We start from the raw sequence: 21,546 nt of genomic DNA, 5'->3' as shown, positions 1-21,546 counted from the left end.
TCAAGCAGCATCTTGTATGTTCAGGATGACCGTGTGTTTGCCTATATTGTTTCCCCAATGGAAGCATTACCTGCTCTGAGGGTGGAGCCCACAGGTGTTGCTATGAACCCTGGGAAGATGCTGGCACACTGCTCCACCTGTGCAGAGACTCTGAGTAGACAGCCCCTCTGAGCTGGGGGTCTCCTCTGCTGGTGTCAACAATGCTGGTGGCTGAAAGGGTGACCAGGAGTCTCCTCAAGGGTGAAGGAGAGAACGAAGAGTAGGGACAGAGAGTGAAAGAGAAGGAAAGCAGGGATGAAGTGAGAGAGGCAAGGAGGTGGGAAGAGGAGGCAGGATTTAGGCTCAAAGCAACCCAATCAGAGGTCCCCGGGTGATGGCTGATTTTATGCATCAATTTGTCTAGGTCATAAGGGACCCAGATATTTGATTAATCATTATTTCTGGATGTGTCTGTGAGGGTATTTCTGGATGCAATTAGTACTTTAATCTGCAGACTGAGTAAACAGATCACCCTCTCCAAAGTGGGTGGGTAGCATCCAATCCATCAAGGGCCTGAGTAGAACAAAAAGGTGGAGGAAAGAGGAATTTCTGTCTCTCTCTTTCTCTCCCTCTCTCTCTCTCTGCCTCTCTCCTTCTCCCTCACCCTCTGCCTGACCACTTGATCTGAGTTTTTTCCTGCCCTCAAACTAGAACTTAACCTTTGGCTCTCCTGGTTCTCAGGCCTTTGAATTCAGACTAGAATCAAATCACTAGCATTTTTCATGTTTCCAGCTGGCTGGCTGCAGACCATGGGCCTTCTTGGTTTCCATAACTGCCTGAGCCAATTCCTTATAATCCAGACAGATGGACAGACAGATGGATAGATGATTTCCTATTGGTGCTGTTCCCCTGGAGAGTCCTGGCTAATTCACCCAATCATCCACTCTCGACTGTCTCCAAGCAGTTACTCTGTCGCAAGACCTCATTTATTTCCTTCACAGCACTTATCACTACCTTAAATTACTGTTTTGTTTACTTGTTTGTTTTCTGTTTCACCCATAAGAATATGAGGCCCAAGCCAGCAAGGGCTCTGTCTTCATCATGAAAGGCACCCACAGCGCCTGGGCCAGAACACTTAGCAAGCACTCAGTAATTCTCTGTGGAGGCAAAGGCTTAAGGCAGCTTCCATATACATGCATTAACATGTGGTATTTGTTTTCCTCTTTCTGACTTACTTCACTCTGTATGACAGAGTTTACATTCATCTACATCACTACAAATGACCCAATGTTCCTTTTTATGACTGAGTAATATTCCATCATAAGTCCTGATGAGCCTATTTGCAAGGCAGGAATAGAGATGCAGAAGTAGAGCATGGACTTGTGGACACAGAGGGGAAAGGAGAGGGTGGGATGAACTGAGAGAGTAGCATCGACATATATACACTACCATGTGTGACATATATACACTACCATCATCAGGGCGGCTCTGTGATGACCTAGAGGGGTGGGATGGGGGTGCAGGTGGGAGGAAAGCTCAATAGGATGAGGAGATATGTATCAGTTAGTCAGTTCAGTCGTTTAGTTGTGTCCGATTCTTTGCGACCCCATAGACTACAGCACGCCAGGGGTCCCTGTCCATCACCAACTCCTAGAGCTTGCTCAAACTCATGTCCATCGAGCTGGTGATATGTATACACATAGCTGATTCATGTTGCTGTACATCAGAAAACTACACAACATTGTAAAGCAATTATACTCCAATTTTAAAAAAAATAAATGTCATTAAAAACTAAAAGTGAAAAAAAAATTCAAGGGGAGCAACAGAGAAAGAAACATTAGGAATATATTATAGGAAACAATGGAGAGATGATTCCCAGAAATATCCCAGGAGCTTCTCAGCAGTCCCCTGTCTAAGTGTCAGTCCCCAGCAAGGTCCGATGATGCTAACACCCATCACTTTGCATCAACCTGCCGGGCGTATGACATTGTTTCATACCATCTCTGAATCACAGCACTGCATTCCACATCCTGGAAAACACTGCCTGTCACAGCCTATGATCCCAAGAAATGTCACACACGCCCTAAGGCCACTGATGTAGGGTTTTCACAAGTCCCAGGGCTTTTTTTTTTTTTTTTTTTGGTGTTTTTTTTTTTTAACATTTTGTTGGTCCAAGGTAATCTGCTTTTTGGAATCCTGGCCTCCAGGAAACTTTATTTCAAGTTCTGGAGATGACAAGTCTGGAATGGTGCCGGCACAGAATGAACAGGTGATATTCAGCGGAGGTGGGACTCACGGTTGGGGGAGGTGTCAGGGCAAGTGGGAGCCACCCGGCTGTACTTTAGAGGGAAGACTCTGAGCAGAGGCCATCACAAAGGTATGGATCGGCTGTCCTTCCTTTATGAATCAGAGGAGGATATGACAACCCGCTCCAGTATTCTTCCCTAAGAAATCCCATAGACAGTGGAGGCTGGTGGGCTACAGTCCACAGGGACACAAAGAGTTGACACCACCAAGTGTCTAAACAACAACAGCAATCTCAGGATAACCGTGAGGGTTTGAGTTCTGTCGACAAAGTTTTCCTGACCCACTCAAAAAAACAGAATGACAAACACCCTTTGTCCAGGTCTTAGCTTTTTCCTCAGTGCCACTTTAGCCAGACATGGGTTGTTCTCTGTATAACATCTCAAGGTGGCTGAAGCCTATTTCAGGAACAGAAATCCTGCTCCCAGGACTTGAATTCCAGTCCCCACCATCTGGGCTGCTGCCTCTGGGGATGAAGGAGAGGCTGCCTGGTCTCCCAGTCCAAGTAGGAGAATTGGATAGGACAAAGTCATCTTTGCAGGTCAGGCCTTCCAGTCTTCACATCCCCTACGCGATTCTCAGCTGTCAGCTCCAAAGCTTGACTCAGCCGTCTTCGCCCGGCACACACATCTCAAGCCACGAGGCAGGCTCTTCTCTGGGAATCCTTCCTCGGCTCCTCCACTCTACGGATCTAAACTCCGAGATCGGAGGTCTCACCAGATGCACCCAGGGGCCAGGCTCGGAGCATGCACTCCTCTGGTCACTGATGGTCAGTTCTCCTCCCTTTCAGCATTTCCCTCTCTTCTCGGAGGGGAGCCACCGGCTGGGGATCAGGAGAGTGAGGAAGGGTTGGGGGTGGCTCAGTCATCCTCATCCTCGTCTTCGTCCTCGGTGTCCTTGTTGGGGGCACACCTCTGGAAGCACTGCACCACGGTGGCCAGAAAGAAGCTGGAGATGATGGCAGCAATGGACACGGCCACGCCGGAGAAGATGATGACAAATAGGTCTGTGAGCGAGAGGCTGAACTTGCACTCGCTGAAGCTGGCCTCCGACAGCTCATGCAGGAATATCCTCCTGTTCTCCATGGGCAGGGAGCACTGGATTTCGTCCAGGCCTGTGAAAAAGGTAGGCAGAATGAGAGAGGTTTAGGCTGTGTTTCAGGATGGCCCAAAATTCAGCAAGGTGAGTGAGGACCAAGTGCAAAGGGCGCATTACCCAAACACAAAAGGGGGACAAAGTGGACTTGAATGCAATTTAGACTGTTTCAAAAGGCCTCACAGTCATCACATGGTAGAATCCAGAATGTGCTGGTCTCCCCTGACCCACTTCGAGACAGGGGTCCCCAACATCCAGGTCACGGACATGTACCTCCTATCAGATCAGCAGCAACATCGGATTAGAAGTGAAGTGCACAATGAATATAATGCACTTGAATCATGCTCAAACCATCCATTCATCCCTCTGCCCACCCCCTTCATCAGCCCATGGAAAAATTAGTCTTCCATGAAGTCAGGCCCTAGTGCCAAAAGGTTGGGAACCACTGCTTTAAGGCATGGCACTCTTGATTTTGAATCACTACGAGTGGTTGATGGAAGGGAATATCACCTTTTTAGGGTTTAGAAGCTCAGTAGACCCTAATCCAGACCTGATAATACCCAGCCTTGCGAGGGCAGAGGGTGGAGCAGAGGTGGTGGGATGTATAGGGCCAGTACCAACCAATGATGGCACACTTCAGCTTGTAGAGTAGCTTTCCAAGAGGGGTGCCAGCCTCCTTTTCACTGCTACCCAGGCAAAACTGAACAAAGAATCAGTGTAGCATCATAGAGACTCCACTCACTACCCTAGAAAAGTAGTGGGGAAAATAAGCCTACACCCAAAGGTGACCTTCAGTATATAGTTAGGAAGCTGGCATGAAGCTCCTGTGTGCTTCAGAAGCACCTGAAGACTATACTGAAATTCAGATTCTCAGGCTCCACCTCTTGGAGAATCCAATTCAGCAGGTTTGGAGTGGGACCCTAGGCTCTGCATTTTTAATAATCATGAGATTCTGATGCTGCTGATCCCCAAGGCACACTTGAGAAGCATTATCTTCTAGTTGATGAGGAAGAGTGTGAGGGGTTTTGAGACAGAGTTCCTGGGACACCAACCCCACTACAACCAGAGAAGTCCTTGCAATTTCTGTTTCATATATTGGGGTTTCCTTTAAGATCTCACTTGAAAAGTATCTTGCTAATTTAAAAAGAAGTTTCAAACCCACAGTCCCCCCAAAATATTACACCTGGATATGTGCTAAGAAAATGCTTCATCAGTTCAGTCTCTCAGTCGTGTCTGACTCTTTGAGACCCCATGAACCGCAGCACACCAGGCCTCCCTGTCCATCACCAACTCCCGGAGTTTTCTCAAACTCATGTCCATTGAGTCAGTGATGCCATCCAGCCATCTCATCCTCTGTTGTCCCTTTCTCCTCCCACCTTCAATCTTTCCCAGCATCAGGGTGTTTTCAAATGAATCAGTTCTTCACATCAGGTGGCCAAAGTATTGGAGTTTCAGCTTCAACATCAGTCCTCCCAATGAATATTCAGGACTGATTTCCTTTAGGATGGACTGCAGAGCAGCGACAATAAATGCAGTCTAGAGCTTACCATGGGCTTCCCTGGTGGCTTAGACAGTAGAGAATCTGCCTGCAATGTGGGAGACCCAGGTTCTATCCCTGGGTTGGGAAGGTTCCCTGGAGAAGGAAATGGCAAGCCATTCCACTATTATTGCCAAGAGAATTCCATGGACAGAGGAGCGTGGTGAGTTACAGTCCATGGGGTCACAAACAGCTGGACATGCCTGAGTGACTAACACACACACACACACACACACACACACACAAAGCTTACCATAGACCAGGTACTGTTCTAAGCACCTCACACATAACATATCATTTAATACTCACAACTCCATGAGAAAGGTCCTGCTATCATCCCCATTTTAAAGATGAGGAAACAGGTTCAGAAAGGTAAAGTAACTTGTCGAAAGCAGCACAGCTAGTAAGCGGCCTAGCTTTAACTCTAACTCAAATAATCTGCCTCCAGTAAACCTGGCCTATAGCCACCGTGCCTCCAAAAGGAACAGAAAGGGATGCAGGGCTGGAAAGGATAGGTAAGAAGACAGGGGCCAGGGGGCACAGGAAGCCGATGCTGTCTTCCCATGACGGCCACCAAGAGGAATGGTAGTAACAGAAGTTGTCGGTCACCTGGGGGTGAGGGACACGTTCCTAGTGTAATGGGTTTATGACATTTTAGATACTTCTGGAGGACTGCTCCCTCATCAGTAAACTGTTCCTCTTGGGGTACTCCATCGGCCATCAAGCAAAGTGGAAGGAGAGCTAGAGAACTACAGGTTGGTGAATTTTACCCTTTCCACTTACTTGTAGGAGCCTAAAGCTGAGACTTGTCTGGGACAAAGGACCATCTTTAGAAGGGGTTGTCAGTTAAGGTCTAAAGGATGAGAAGGAAGCAGCCATGGAAGAAGAGTCCAGACAGAGAAGAAGAAAGTTGGTAAAGAACTCAGGATATGGGAAAAAGTTCACCTGGGCCTGCAGAGTGAGCCAAGAGGAATTTAGCAAGAGCTGGGGTAAGAAAGATGGACATGGGCTGAGCCCCTGAGAACCCAGGTCTCCAAATAAATACTATGAACAGAGGCCCACCTCCACCAGCAATCCTGTTATGGACTGGACTAAACTTCCCCACACCCCAAATTTATGTGTTGAAGCCCTAACATGACTATATTGGGATAGCAGGCCCTTTAAGGTCTTTATGAAGGTAATTAAGGCTAAACGGGGTCATAAGGGTGGGTCTCTGATCAGTAGGACTGGTGTCCTTAAAAGAAGAGACAGCAGAGAGCTCTCTTTCTGCACGTGCAAAGTCCATGTGAAGATAGAGTGAGAAGGTGGCCACCTGCACGTCAGGAAGAAAGACCTCAGCAGAAACCAACTCTACCCACGCCTTGATCTGGACTCCTAGTCTCTGGAACTGTGATAAAATAAATTTCTATTGTTCAAGCCCCCCAATCTGTGGTATTTTGTTATGGCAACCCTAGTAGACTAATAAAAATCCTCACCGCACACAAATAAAAGATATAGACTTGTGTTAGTATTAAACAATAAAAATTGTTCATTACCAAGCATAATCTACACATCCTGATGGATATACAATATGAACAATATATTAATACTAAGTCAAATTATTGCCATAATTTCACAAACTTCAAATATAAGAAAATGCATAATAGTAAAATGCATGATATTAAATGAATAAAAGGGTCAGCTGTGTCTCTGATCTGGAAGAGGAGAGAAAAACAAAGTTGTAGTAACTAACATTCATACTGCACTTACTATACGCAAACACTATTTTAAGTACTATATGCATATTAACTCTTAATTCTCACAACAATTATTACTATACTCATTTTACGGATGAGAAAACCGAAGCACAGAGAATCCATATAGCTTGCCTTCAGCAACACAGTTTCAAAGAGATGTGAAGACACTGTTTTCACATTAAGCTCACCTGCCTGCAATTTCTGTTTACCTTTGACTTCCTCTCCGTTCTCAGGAAACCTTCCATTGTTCTCTTTTTCAGTGCTTCCTGGTTTCAGAAAGCTGCCTTCAATCCATCTCCATGGGGTACTTCCTCACACCTCACTAATTAGCTGGTCTTTATTGTGTAACTTTCCTTCTCCCTCAGAAATGGAAGATGGAGGCAGACTGGCTGAGCTTCCGCCTTCCTTCTGTCTGCACCCACCTTTTATGTAGTCTATAGCCAACCCACTGATGTTCTCCTTCCCATGGGAACCATTGCCTCGCTACCAGATTCACGTTCCCTCCTCTCCCTGAATCTGTGCCTACCTTAGATATCCAAAGAATTGCCTGAAGCAGAGCTCTGCAGGTTTCTCCAATTTATACTTGACAATGTTTCTGCCTATTTCTTTTCTTAAGCCAAGCTTTTGCTTACCTCTAAGCCTTTAAAATGCAGTTAAACAGAACCTGAGAGTTTTAAAAGAGAGTTTTAGTGAGGTTCCCTTGCAGACACTGTTTTCTTCAACAGAAAATCGAGAAAATCAATTGATCTGCCTCTTCTTAGCATCCACCCACCCTTCCCCAAAGATATTACAAAGGAAACAAGATGGACACCGATGGACTGCATGAAGCCCAGGCAGTTTCTAAAACCGAGGTAATATTTGCAATTTTCAAGGTCATAATAGGTCATTATGACCCAGAGAAAAGGTCCAGAAGTCCTTTTTTCAATGAGCTGTATTAACTGGCAAACAACTACCCCCCAAAAACAACACAAGTCCACAAAGCCTGCCATTTAAATCTACCTTTGCCGGTCATGACTCCTCAAGTCGATTCTGATTTCTATAAGTTCTTTGTGCCTTGAGATTAGGCTTGGCATTTTTACAAAGAGACACTTTTAGAAAATGTCATCTCCGATTTCTCTGTGGCTAGAGAAAACAGGCTTGCTTGAAAAACACCACACACAAGCCCACCAGGAGTGGGAGACTCTGGACGCACGCTTGATGGAGCCATCACGATAAGACATACTGACTTAATGGGTTTTTGTATTTCACAAAGGGCAGAGAAATGAGAGTCAGCAGGGCCCAGAGGAGGGGGGCAGGGCACTGCTGTCAGGCCGTCTAAGGACACATTCAAGGCTGGCTGCAGAACTCAGGAATTGGAGTCATATTTCTCTGGGGTCACCTCTCCTCTCCTGCAGGAGTTACTCAACCAGGGTTTCTCAACCTCAGTACTACTGACATTCGGGCCTGGATAACTCTTTGGTGTAGGGGGCTGTCTTACACACTGCAAGATGTTTATCATTGTCCCTGCCCTCTGCCTGCTAGATGCCAGCATCCTTACCCAGTGTGACAATCAATAATGTCTCCAGACAGTGCTACATGTCCCCAAGAGGAGGGCAGGGAAGGAAACAGAATCCTGGTTGAGAACTGCTGCTTTCAACTGAAATGCTCAGCTAAATAGATAACTTTCTAAGGCAGGGCTACTGTTAGCTACTAGGCACACATTTAGTTGTTAAATGGCTTTTTAATTCATGCATCAAACAAAACTGATAAGGCTTTATGCTAGATACAGAAAAAAATAAGAAAGGAGAAAAAGGCAGGAAGGAAGAAAAAGGAAGGAGTGCCATATTGCAAATGACTGGTCCCAACTGAGTCAAAACTGGGTGGAAAGTGGAACTAAGAAAGCCCAGGGGAGACCCAGAGGCACCCTGGGTAGATTTCTGAAAACAAAGACATACACATCTCCCAATCCAGTGAGCCCTCATTCATTTCCCAGACTGGGAAGAATGTATGTGCAGGGGGTAGATAGTATTTATTAAGCACCTACTATGTTCTGATGCAGTGCATACCCCTTAACACATGACACTTATAACTGACCTCCCTTGGGGAGGTGAGTGGCATTATCATCAATTCATAGGCGAGGAAGCAGGCCTCAGAAATCTTGGCAAGTCATGTACTATTAAATAAGGAAAGCCCGAATTCAACTTATCCTCTCAGCTCTGTTTTAGTCTAAAGCCTGTGTTTTTCCTGCAACCCTCTGTTGCCTGTAATGCTGAAGAAAGGGACACATTCGGCCTCAGGCAGCTTATAATCTGGCGTGCCTGTGTGTTCCGTCGTTCAGTTGTATCCTACTCTTGGTGACCCCATGGACTGTAGCCCTCCAGGCTCCTCTGTTCATGAGATTCCCCAGGCAAGAATACTGGAGTAGGTTGCCATTTCCTCCTCCAGGGGATCTTCCCAACCCAGGGATCAAACCCACGCCTCCTTCGTCTCCTGCATTGACAGGTGGAGTCTTTACCACTAGGCCACCTGGGAAGCTATGGTCTGACAGAGGAGCCTAAACTTAAAAACAGCAAGCAGTGGAGAAGATGATGCATCATTGAGAATCGAGTATGGGCTTTACAAATTCAGAGAAAAAAGAGCTGAATGTCTGGAAGATATGGTAAGTATTCATCCATATTCATGGAATGAACGAGTTCTCTTTGAGTTAGGGGGATCATTGGAGAGGAATGAGAAATGTACTGCAGGTAAGAGGCCTGAGTAGAATCTGGACATGTGGGTGAGAAACTACATGAGATATGTCCTCCTGGGCTACTATGGGCATTCTTAGTCGCTCAGTCGTGTCCGAATCTAAAACCCCATGGACTGTATCCCTCCAGGCTCCTCTGTCCATGGGGATTCTCCAGGCAAGAATACTGAAGTGGGTTGCCATGCCCTCCTCCAGGAGATCTTCCCAACCCAGGGATGGAACCCAGGTCTCTCACATTGCAAGCAGATTCATTACCGTCTGAGCCAGGAGGAAGTCCACTACTGGAGTGGGTTGCTGTGCCCTCCTTCAGGGGATCTTCCCGACCCAGGGATCGAACCTGTGTCTCTTAGGTTTCCTGCATTGGCAGGCAGGTTCTTTACCACTAGCACCACCTGGGACATCTGGGCTAGAATAGCACCCCCTAAATACAACATTTTCTCAAATGACTGTTACTGGTTGGTGTCCAGTGGCTGCATGTGGAGTCATAGAAGCATCACTGCAAGGAATTGAGAATCTGGATTAAGAGATTAAAGGAAGGCAGCCCTGAGCCAGGATCAGGCTACAATAGCTTTTTAAGCTTTTTTTTTTTTCTTTTTTTTAATCAGCTCAACAATTGTTGTTGTTGTTTAGTCGCTATATCATGTTGGACTCTTTTATGACACCATGGACTGTAGCCCTCCAGGTTCCTCTGTCCATGGGATTTCCCAGGCAAGTGTATTGGGATGGGTTGCCATTCTCTTCTCCAGGGGATCGTTCCAACCCGGGGATCAATCCTGTCTCCTGCATTGGCAGGTGGATCCTTTACCACTGAGCCATGTGGGAAACTCCAATTCAACAACAGGGGTCTTTTATTTTAAGCAGCTTAAGAAAACATTCAAATCAGGAGATAAGGCAATGCTGTCACACAGAGAAAATTGTCAGGCTTCCCTAATGAGACAGGACACTTGGCATGAGCCTGCTCATTCGTTCATGTCACCTGATGGCCCCTGGGCAGGCATGTGAGCTTGTAACCCCCTGGGAAGTGGGTTTCTGCATGTCCTGCATCCCAGAGGCAGCCAGAAAGTATAAAGCATGGGCAGAAGTTGAGGGTAAAACCATCAGCCCATGACTAAGATTGCTTGGAAGCCTAGAGTCCAGAGCTATGGTCCTCAGGCTTCTGGAATTTTATGTAGTAGTATAAAAATTTAAAGTAAGAAATAGATGAGACTGACAGAGGACTGCAGCTGATAATTCTGCTCAGTTAGGACACCGAGCACACACACACAATCATCATTTTATAAAAGATAAAATTTGTACATCTGTACACCGTTAAAGTAGGGACATCATTTTGCTGACAAAGGTCCATATAGTCAAAGCTATGGTTTTTCTAGTAGTCAGGTATGGATGTGAGAGCTGGACCATAAGTAAGGCTGAGTGCTGAAGAATTGATGCTTTTGAATTGCAGTACTGGAGAGAAGACTCTTGAGGGTCCCTTGGACTGCAAGGAGATCAAACCAGTCAACCCTAAAGGAAATCAACCCTGAATATTCATCAGAATGACTGATTCTAAAGCTGAAGTTCCAATACTTTGGTCACGTGATGCGGAGAACCAACTCATTGGAAAAGACCCTGATGCTGGGTAAGACCAAAGGCAGGAGAAGAAGGGGGTGACAGGTTGAGATAGTCGGATGGTATCACCAACTCGATGGACATGAGTTTGAGCAAACTCTGGGAGACAGTGAAGGACATGGAAGTCTGGCATGCTACAATCCATGGGGTTGCCAAGACAGGGAAGTCTGGCGTGCTGCAGTCCAAGGGGTTGCCAAGAATCGAGCATGACTTAGCAACTAAAAAACAACAACATGAATAAAGACAGGATTGGAGAGCATGGCTTACCTTTGTGGCCACAGGAGTTCCTAAACCATCTCCCCAAGGGGACCAACTGTCCCACCTAATGGCCAATGGTGCTGGATAAGCACAGGTCCCTCCTTTGCAGGACAGAAGTCCTTTTCCCTAAACTCATCATCAGATACTTCGCAGCTGCCTGGAAAGAGGAAGAAGTTTCTCCCATGCTTTTCCCTCTTGGAAGGTGGAAACATTCACTGCTCTTTGGAAACAGGTGGAACAGAACAGAGCACCCACAGAAAGTGAGGCCAACCAGCTCACCCCTGCAGCCTTACGGGATAGTCTACCAAGCGCTGCATTGTCTGTGGGGGTACGTGTGTGCTCACTCACTCAGTCGTGTTCGACTCTCTGTGGCCCCATGGACGGCAGCCCTCCAGGCTCCTCTGTCCATGGGATTCTCCAGGCAAGAATACTGGAGTAGGTTGTCATTTCCTTCTCCAGGGGACCTTCCAAACCCAGGGATCGAACCTGCATCTGCTTCCTCTCCTGCATTGGCAGGCGGATTCTTTACCACTGACCCACCTGGGAAGCCCCTATTGCATTACCTATGCTCCTGTAATCTATAAAACAACCTCCATGGCTAGTACTGTAGTGACTCTGGTTTGCAGACAAATAAACAGAATACTATTTATGTTACCTGCTTCCGATTCCCCAGAAGAGAAATGATGGAGCCTGGAATTGGAGTCATTACCCTCCCCTATTGCCTTACAAATGCTTGAGCAAGTTTTTGTGGGGATACTGAGACTCAGTAGGTCACAGGCTTTAGCCAAAGCTGCACAGGAATCTTATACACTCAGTCTAGAATCCTCACTACCTCCAATGGAGGCCCAAGCCTGGAGTCCTCAGTGGGGAGAGGTCATTTCTTAAGGGTTTGGGTGTTGTCCTAACTTCCTAGGGCTGCCATAAAAATCATCACAAACTGGATGGCTTAAAACAAATTCATCTTCTCATAGCTGAGGCCAGAAGCCCAAAATTAAAGTGCCAGTAGGGCCAGGCTCCCACTGAGGGTTCTAGGGGAAAATTCTTCCTGGTCTTTTCCAGCTTCTGGTGACTCGTGGTATTCCGTGGCTTGTGACAGCATCACTCCAGTCGCCACCTCTATCTTCACAAGACTTTCTGCTCTGTATCTCTTTCTGCCTTTCTGCTCTGTATTTGACTGACCAAACCAGTCAATCCCAAAAGAAATTATCCCTGAATATTCATTGGAAGGACTGATCCTGAATCTGAAGCTCCAATACTTTGGTCACCTGATTTGAAGAACTGACTTATTGGATAAGACACTGATGCTGGGAAAGATTGAGGGCAGGAGAAGTAGGCAACAGAGGATGTGATGGTTGGATGGCATCACTGACTCAATGGACATGAGTGTGAGGATAATTTATGAAGGACAGAGAAGCCTGACTTGCTGCAGTCCACGGGGTTGCAAAGAGTCGGACACAACTTAGGGACTGAATAACAACAGTTTCTTTCACATCACTCTCTTTCTCTTACGAGGATGCTTGTCATTGGATTTAGGGCCCAACCTAAATCCAGGATGATCTCATCTTGAGATCCTTAACTTAACTATATCTGCAAAGATTTTTTCCAAATAAGGTCACCTTCACAGGCTCCGGGTATTTGGGCTTAGACATATCCCTCTAGGGGATACAATTCACCCAGTCGAGATGTCTAGCATGTAACAGTCATCCTTCAGCTTTATACACTCCATCTCTACTCATATGGAGTCTGCTTTCAGATTTCATTTTGGGCAATCACCTCTCACCCCCTGGGTATGTCTTGTCCAACTTTCTTTCTTTCTTCATTTATTTTTTGGCCACACTGCACAGCATGTGGGATCTTAGTACCCTGAACAGGGACTGAACATGCAACCCCTGCAGAGGTCATGTGGAGTCTTATCAACCAGATTACCGGGACAGTCCTTTGATGTGACTTTTTTTAAATTCATGACCCCTCGCCCAAATCTCTCTGTCCCAGCACACTGATTCTTGTGTGGACTGACCAAAAGCATGGCCGGAGCCCACTCAATCCAGCAGCCCCACCCTGCAGAACTCATCAACTGGTCTCTGCTTTCCAGACTCCTAGCGCGGCCCCATTCTCTCCTGAGTCTGCTTCCCAAGCCTTCTCTTCAGCCCTGTGAATTACCTGACATCCATGCACTTTCCTTGGGTACATTAGCCAGGATTGGCTTTTGTTGTTTACACTTCAGAGGCCAAATTAACCAACAGATTATAGGAAAACTGAGTTCAAGGATGAGCCGGACACCTGTTATACTGTCACAGATCATCTCACTCTACCCAGCTGTCCCACCAAACCACATGCTGTGGCTCCAGACTCTTGGGGGAGCAGGGATAACTCTGTGCAGCTCATCTCCTGGCCTAGGGAGACAACTCAGGGAACAGGCACAACTGATGAGAATCTGAGTTTCTACCTTCTGTCTTCTTCCTCTAACCCAGACCCACCTTCCACTGAAACAAGGTGGGTGCCGGCTCATCCGGGCCCAGGCAGAATGCAGCCCACTGCTCCTTCACTTCAGAACCACCTCCTCCCGCTCTGCCAGGCACGTTCCAAAGAGATGGGCCAGTCCTCATGCAGGGCAGTTTGGCTCCCTGCCTGCTGCCACCCCTCCAGGCCCTCTCCTCTGACTGATGACTTCTCCCCAGCAGCTGACACCTGAGCCGGAGAGGGTGAAGAGCTGCCACACTCCTGAAATAGATGGTGACACAGCGGAAGGCAGATTGAGATTAATCTCTCGTCCCTTTGCCAACAAACAGGCCTGCAGCCAGCCAGAGGCTCGCATGGGGCCCTTCCCCTGATCTGGCTTCTCTCAGGACCTGCCTAATGCCAGGCTCTGCTAAGTGCCTTTTGTCATTAAAAATATATTTTTGTCTTCCTAATTCCACTTATTATGTAAAGCCTGTGTATCCACCAAAACAACAGAAATAAAAAGAAGGTGGATAAAAGAACCCTTAAATACATGTTTAATACATTGGCTTACACCTGTCAAGAATTTTTTTCTTCTCTGTGTTCAGTTCAGTTCAATCATTCAGTCATGTCTGACTCTTTGCAACCCCATGGAATGCAGCACACCAGGCTTCCCTGTCCATCACCAACTCCCAGAGCTTGCTCAAACTCATGTCCATTGAGTTGGTGATGCCATTCAACCATCTCATCCTCTGTCATCCCCTTCTCCTCCTGCCTTCAATCTTTCCCAGCATCAGGAAAAGTTGGCTTTTTGCATTAGGTGCCCAAAGTACTGGAGCTTCAGCTTCAGCATCACTCCTTCCAATGAATATTCAGGATTGATTTCCTTTAGGATGGACTGGTTGAATCTCCTTGCAGTTCAAGGGACTCTCAAGAGTCTTCTCCAACACCACAGTTCAAAAGCATCAATTCTTTAGCACTCAGCTTTCTTTATGGTCCAATTCTCACATCCAAACAAGATTACTGAAAAAACCATAGCTTTAGCTAGATGGACATTTGTCGACAAAGTAATATCTTTGCTTTTTAATATGCTGTCTAGGTTTGTCACAGCTTTTCTTCCATGGAGCTAGCATCTTTTAATTCCATGGCTGCAGTCACCATATGCAGTGATTTCAGAGCCCAAGAAAATAAAATCTGTCACTATTTCAATTGTTTCCCCATCTATTTGCCATGAGATAATGGGACCGGATGCCATGATCTTCGTTCTTTTAATATTTTAAGCCAGCTTTTTCACTCTCCTCTTTCACCTTCATCAAGATACTCTTTAGTTCCTCTTTGCTTTCTGCAAATAAGGGTAGTGTCATCTGCATATCTGAGGTTATTGATATTTCTCCCAGCAATCTTGTTCCAGTTTGTGCTTCATCCAGCCCAGCATTTCTCATGATGTACTCTCCTTTGTGCTTGGACACTTTTTTTTTAGTGAGATCCAACATTCTCCTGTCAATGGTTGTTCAGCAGCAAGTTGCAATTTTGGAGTTCTTGCAAGAGAAGATGAGCGCACGTTCTTCTCTGTGGGCATGCACATAAATCCCCAGAGTAGATCTACATTCCACCACTCTGGTTGATTGATAAACATTCTAGGGACATCCTTCACTCCACCAACATAATCATCAAATATCACTTGAAATGGTTACATCCTTGGAATAAAAGCTATGACCAATCTAGACAGCATATTAAAAAGCAGAGACATCACCTTGTCGACAAAGGTCCATATAGTCAAAGCTATGGCTTTTTCAGTAGTCAGGTGTGGATGTGAGAGTTGGGCCAGAAAGAGGGCTGAATGCTAAAGAATTGATCCTTTTGAACTGCGGTGCTGGAGAAGACTCATGAGAGTCCCTTGGACAGCAAGGAGATCAAACCAATAAATCCTCAAGGAAATCAGTTCTGAATATTCAATGGAGGGACTGATGCTGAAGCTGAAGCTTTAATACTTTGGCCGCCTGAAGTGAAGAATCAACTGACTGGAAAAGACCCTGATGTTGGGAAAGATTGAAGGCAGGAGGAGAAGGCGAGGACAGAGGAGGAGATGGTTAGATAGCACCACTGATTCAATGGACTGAGCAAACTCTGGGAGATAGTGCAGGACAGGGAAGCCTGGCATGCTGTAGTCCATAGGGTCACAAAGAGGCAGATGCGACTTAGCAACTGAACAACATGACTTACTTGCCCAATCCCAGAATGCTTCCATTTTTTTTTTTTTTTTTTTAGTTCCCAAAGCAAAGCTACTATGAGCACCATGTTGTTGCTGTTGTTTAGTCGCTCAATCATGTCTGACTCTTTGTGACCCCATGTACCCCATGGACTGTAGCCTGCCAAGCTCCTCTGTCCATGGGATTTCCCAGGCAAGAACACTTGGAGTGGGTTGCCATTTCCTTTTCCAATGAGCAACATGTATCAGTTCAGTTCAGTTGCTCAGTCATGTCTGATTCTTTGCAACCCTATGGACTGCAGCACACCAGGCTTCCCTGTCCATCACCAACTCCCGGAGCTTACTCATACTCATGTCCACCGAGCCAGTGATGCCATCCAACTATCTCATCCTCTGTCGTCCCCTTCTCCTCCCACCTTCAATCTTTCCCAGCACCATGTGTATACATCCTTAATTATTTCCACAAGACACATCCCCCCCAAGTTGAAGATTGTGTGAGAGTCCCTGAATTAATGACAACAATGGATTTTGTCACCTTTTCATCTTTGCCAACCTGACAGGCCATAAAAGTGAACACTGGTAATTGAATTTACATTTCTCTGATGACCAATAGAGCTAAATAAACAATGTATGGTGTGCTCACCAGTCACTGGGAGTTGTTTTTCTGTAAAGTGCCTGCCTGAGACCTATATGCTAAGACATTCACAGGTCCTACCCAGGATGAGAAGGACCTGTGATGAGGAGCAGTGGGGAGAAAGTCAGGCTAAACTCCTCCACCCAACCCACTCTGGAGCAACAACTCCCAAGGAAGGGGGTTCCCTGCCCCATACCCAGGAGGAAGGACATTCTCCAGGACCACTGGGTGTTGGTCTCGCTGCTCTTGGCCACAGGTCATCACTGCTGTCACTCTCCTCTCCTGCTCATTGGAGTAAGAGGGCTTAGCCCGGGCCAGTCAAACACCCTCCATACCAGCCTCCTGGCACCCCAACCCAAAAGACCAGGAAGAAGAAGCAGCTGTGGTTCCTTCACACACATGGCCAGACTTTTGGCCTCCTGATTTCACAGCATCACAGAAGGTTAAACCCAAAGGCACCTTTGACATCTAGTATCCCTCCCCATCCTCTTCCCTTTATTTTACAGCTGAGAGACCCAGAAAAGTGAGGCAACTTGCCTGAGGTCACACAGAGTCTGGATGGAACCCAGGTCTTCTGACTGCTCATTTAGTGCTCTTTTGGGGCATCAGGTTCTTAGTTCACTACAAACACCTGGAGTTGCATGTACATGGCCCCTCCTGCAGCTACTTTGTGCTACAAAGGCACAGGCAGGGCCTACTCCTGCTTCTGGGGAGCGGACACTGGGGAACACCAGCTCTCTTTTACAGTGCTGACCTTTGCTCCCCATCACTACTTTCATTGAATATCACCACATGGGGGAAGTTCCCAGTTGCCTTCACCATCTCAGCCAGGAGACACTCCATCTGATTAAGTAATCAGCTGGTCTCTCCCCAAGGAAGATGCATCGGTGGCAGCAGGTCAAGGGCTCCTGCTTGGTCCTGGTTCCACAGAGCACATCCTATAGAAAGGGTGGATCCTGCAACAGGGCTGTGACTTGTGTCTACTGCCCTCCACTCCAGCCTGACTCCCACCCCAAACCGCCGGACACCGACCTCAGTCACACACATAAACATGGAAAACTGACTGCCTCCCAATGTGGTTTTCCTGACCTGTCTTCCCCCTGGTAAGAAATGACAGAGATGATCACTGATGGCTTGCAATTTTATTCTCTGGGAAGCATGCAAGCATTTCCGCTACCACCACCACTGCCGTCATCTTGACCCATCGCCAGCATTGCTACACCCACCATCTCCACCCTGATGGCCATCTCCCCCATGTCCACCATCTCCACCCTCACATCCACCTCTCCTGTGTCCACCTCCCCATGACCACCTCTCCCATGTCCACCTGCCCTATGACCACCATCTCCACCTTGATGCCCACCTCCACTGTTTCTACCACCACCACTGCTGCTGCCACCTCCACTATCAATAACAGACATTTGCTACAAGTTGGACCGTGGGCTGAGTTCTGAGGTCACCAACCTGTGTCTACTTATAACTGATGAACTAGTTAGATCTTTCTGGCAAGACCAGCATGAAGAAATCTAAAACTGGCCCCAAGAGGCTGGTACCTCCCACCACCCATGGTGACGATGCTCCATGCTCCTCAGAGACACTAGCTGCAACTCCCTTCCTGGACCTGCCCCTCTGAGCACCCAGTGTCCCTGGTTAACATCTGCTGTTGGGCTCACTGGCCAGTTGGAAGAAGCGATGCGTTGAGTGTTCTGAGGGTGATGAGAAGTGTGTGCATTAAATGGGTACCTCAGATTACTTCTATGGGGAAGTAACATTTATTGAAACTCTTACCATTTACCAGAAATTATGATAAGTACTGCATCACTACCATGTCCTTTAATCCTCTTCTCAACAGCCCTTTAGAAAAGTGATTCTCATCTGGGGATGATTTTGCCCCTCAGCAGGCATCTGACAATGGCTGGAGATTTTTTGGTCCTCGAAACTGGGTAGGGTGCTATTGACATCTAGTGGGTAGACGGTAGGGCTCCTGCTAAACACTCAGTGCCCATGACAACCTCCGTGATGCCAGCATTGCGTGCATGTGTACTAAGTCACTTCAGTCATGTCCAACTCTTTGCAGCCCCAAGGACTGCAGCTGGCCAGGCTCCTCTGTCCATGAGATTCTCCAGGCAAAAATAATGGAGTCTGTTGCCATGCCTTCCTCCAGGGGATCTTCTGGACCCAGGGATTGAACCTTGTCTGTTACATCTTCTGCATTGACAGGTGGGTTCTTTCCCATAATGCCAACAGGAGGGGCTTTCCTGATGGCTAAAGAATCCTGATGGTAAAGAATCCACCTGCAATGTAGGAGACACAGAAGACACAGGCTCAATCCCTGGATCAGAAAGACCCCCTGGAGGAGGAAATGGCAACACACTTCAGTATTTTTGCCTGGGAAATCCCATGGACAGAGGAGCCTGGCCGGCTACAGTCCAAGGGGTCGCAAAGAGCCGGACACAACTGAGCACGCATGGATGCTGTGCCAGGAGGATCGAGGCTGCAATGCCTGCTTTGGGGCATTTTTTTCCTGTCCCACTTTTTAATTTAAATTTTGTGGTAAAACATACATAATATGAAATGTACCATCTTAACATGTTTAAGTGTACAGTTCAGTGGCATACAGTACATTCACAATGTTGTACAACCCTCCCCACCATTCACCTCCAGAGTGCTTTCATCTTGCAAAACCAAATCCCTCTTCCTATCAAGCACAAGCCCTCCATCCCTCCCTCCTCTTAGCCCTTGGCAACCACCCTTTTGTGTCTATGAAACTGACTATTCTAAGGTGCCTCAAGTAAGTAAATGATACAGTATTTGTCCTTTTATGACTGGCCCCTTCCACCGAGCATCTCGTCCTCAAGGTTCATCCATGTTGCAGCATGTGGCAAATTTTCCTTCTGTTTTTTTAAAGATTTTTTTTTAATGTGGACCATTTTTTATTGAGTTTGTTACAATATTGCTTCTGTTGTGCTTGTTCTGGCTTTTAGGCCAGTAAGGCATATAGGATCTTAGCTCCCTGGCTAAGGATCAAACCTGCACCCTCTGCATTGGACGATAAAGTCTTAACCACTGGACCACCAAGGAAGTCCCATGAATTTCCATCTTTGTGGTCCACTGTATGGATGGACCACTTCCTGTTTATCCATTCATCCATCAATGGACAACTGTGTCACTCCCACCTTTCAGTCATTTGAGTAATGCTGCTACAAACATGGGTACAAATATGGGGTAGGTTCTACATGCAGCGATAGGGGCTCCAAGAAGCTGTATGACTTGCCTGAAGTCATACAACTCATCTGTGAGGGTCTGGACTTAAGGGCACGCCTGGTCGTCACCAAAGCCCATCTTCTTTCCATGATACCGCGGCAGACTCAGTCTTGACTGGCCTCGCTCACATACGCATCACTGGTTGGACTTCACTTGCCTGTACCTCTCTGGAGTGACTTGGTGGTCATCCCCATCTATGCAGCGTGAGACACCCACTCCAGGACATCTCCCCATGAGTGCTGGCACTTCCCTTTCAGGCCATAACATTCTTTCTATGCCCAAATGGCTCAATTTACCAACAATTTACCAACACAATTTACCAACAATTTACCAACACAGCAACTCTGATTTTCTAGTAAGTCGTGAACCAGACTGTTTTTGTTGTTGTTGTTAGATTTATGTTTCCTCTGACAGCAGAGGAAGGCTTCCCAGGTGGCTCAGATGGTAAAGCGTCTGCCTGCAATGCAGGAAACCTGGGTTCGATCCCTGTATCAGGAAGATCCCCTGGAGAAGGAAATGGCAACCCACTCCATTACTCTTGCCTGGAAAATTCCATGGATGGAGGAGCCTGGTGGCTACAGTCCATGGGGTTGCAATACAGTCCATGGGGTCGCAAAGAGTCAGACACGACTGAGTGACTTCGCTTTCACTTTCCTCTGACAGCAGGGGCCACAGGCAACCCCGGGATCCAGCACCTGCAGTGATAGCCATGTCTGTGGCTCAGGGTGTCTCTGGAACTGCGTTCTTATGGTGGTAACACAGGCCTTCATCTACAGTTGATAATAGTAACTGCATGTATGAACAGCTTTCTGTTTGCGAGGCCCTGTGCTAAGCTTGTCACAGGGGTTATTTGACCCATATGCTTTGACCTATATGACAGACTCGTGAATACTAGCTCAGCTGGTAAAGAATCCACCTGCAATGCAGGACACTCCGGTTTGATTCCTGGGTTGAGAAGATCCCCTGGGAAAGGGATAGGCTACCCACTCCAGAGTTCTTGAGCTTCCCTGATGGCTCAGACAGTAAAGAATCCGCCTGCAATGCAGGAGACCTGGGTTTGATCCCTGGGTTGGGAAGGTCCCCTGGAGGAGGGCATGGCGAACCCACTCCAGTATTCTTGCCTGGAGAACACCACGGACAGCGGAGCCTGGCAGGCTACAGTCCATGGGGTCACAAAGAGTCGGACACGACTGAGCGACTAAGCACATATTTCACACATGAGAAAGCTGAAGCACAAGAAGGTTAAGCAATCTGCCCAGGCTCACAAAGCTAGTAAATAAAGGATCAGGGTTCCAACCACAGAGGATCTAAATCCAAAACCCCCTCGAGTGCCTGCCCTACAAGGTGAGGGGATCACACAGCCCAGGAAACAGGGGCTTTGGCACTTGTCTTGCCTTTTCACTAGTTTAATGTGTGACTTTGGGCAAGTCTCTCAGTGTCGCTGAGCCACAGTTTCCTATCTGAAAGTAAAGAAAAGTAGACAAGATAACCCTGTTATCTAAGCTTTTCTGAGTCTTCTGGAATGTTCACTCCAAGAGGTCAAAGCCCTTGTTAGGTGCGCTATTATGGCTTCGAGACTGGGAGCTGAATTTGTCCTCACAATGTTTAGTTTGCTTTGGTTTCCACTAAGCTGTTCAAGTCATCATTGGTTTAAACCCTCCAAGACCAGGTTCTGGATCAGGGAAGCTCACTGACTAATCTAGAGGCTCTGGACCTAACAGGATAGGCTTCTAACTAAGAGCCCTCGGTTTCTGATAT

The 21,546-nt window shown here is 47.0% G+C and overlaps 1 protein-coding gene across 1 annotated transcript in view; it reads right to left on the bottom strand.

Annotated features, from left to right (window-relative positions):
• Positions 1-1,890: 1,890 nt before the first annotated feature.
• The window catches only part of LRRC38 (leucine rich repeat containing 38), a 38,156-nt gene continuing 18,500 nt past the window's right edge, over positions 1,891-21,546 (bottom strand). The window contains exon 2 of the mRNA XM_065936905.1: positions 1,891-3,397. Within this exon, the coding sequence (XP_065792977.1) occupies positions 3,144-3,397 (254 nt within the window). The 3' untranslated portion in view covers positions 1,891-3,143. The remainder of the gene's footprint in view (positions 3,398-21,546) is intronic.

Source organism: Muntiacus reevesi, chromosome 5 (assembly GCF_963930625.1).
Source record: "Muntiacus reevesi chromosome 5, mMunRee1.1, whole genome shotgun sequence".
Taxonomy (NCBI): Eukaryota; Metazoa; Chordata; class Mammalia; order Artiodactyla; family Cervidae; genus Muntiacus; species Muntiacus reevesi.
The sequence above is the reverse complement of the archived record's forward strand: the minus strand, read 5'-3'. Positions and strand labels throughout refer to the sequence as shown.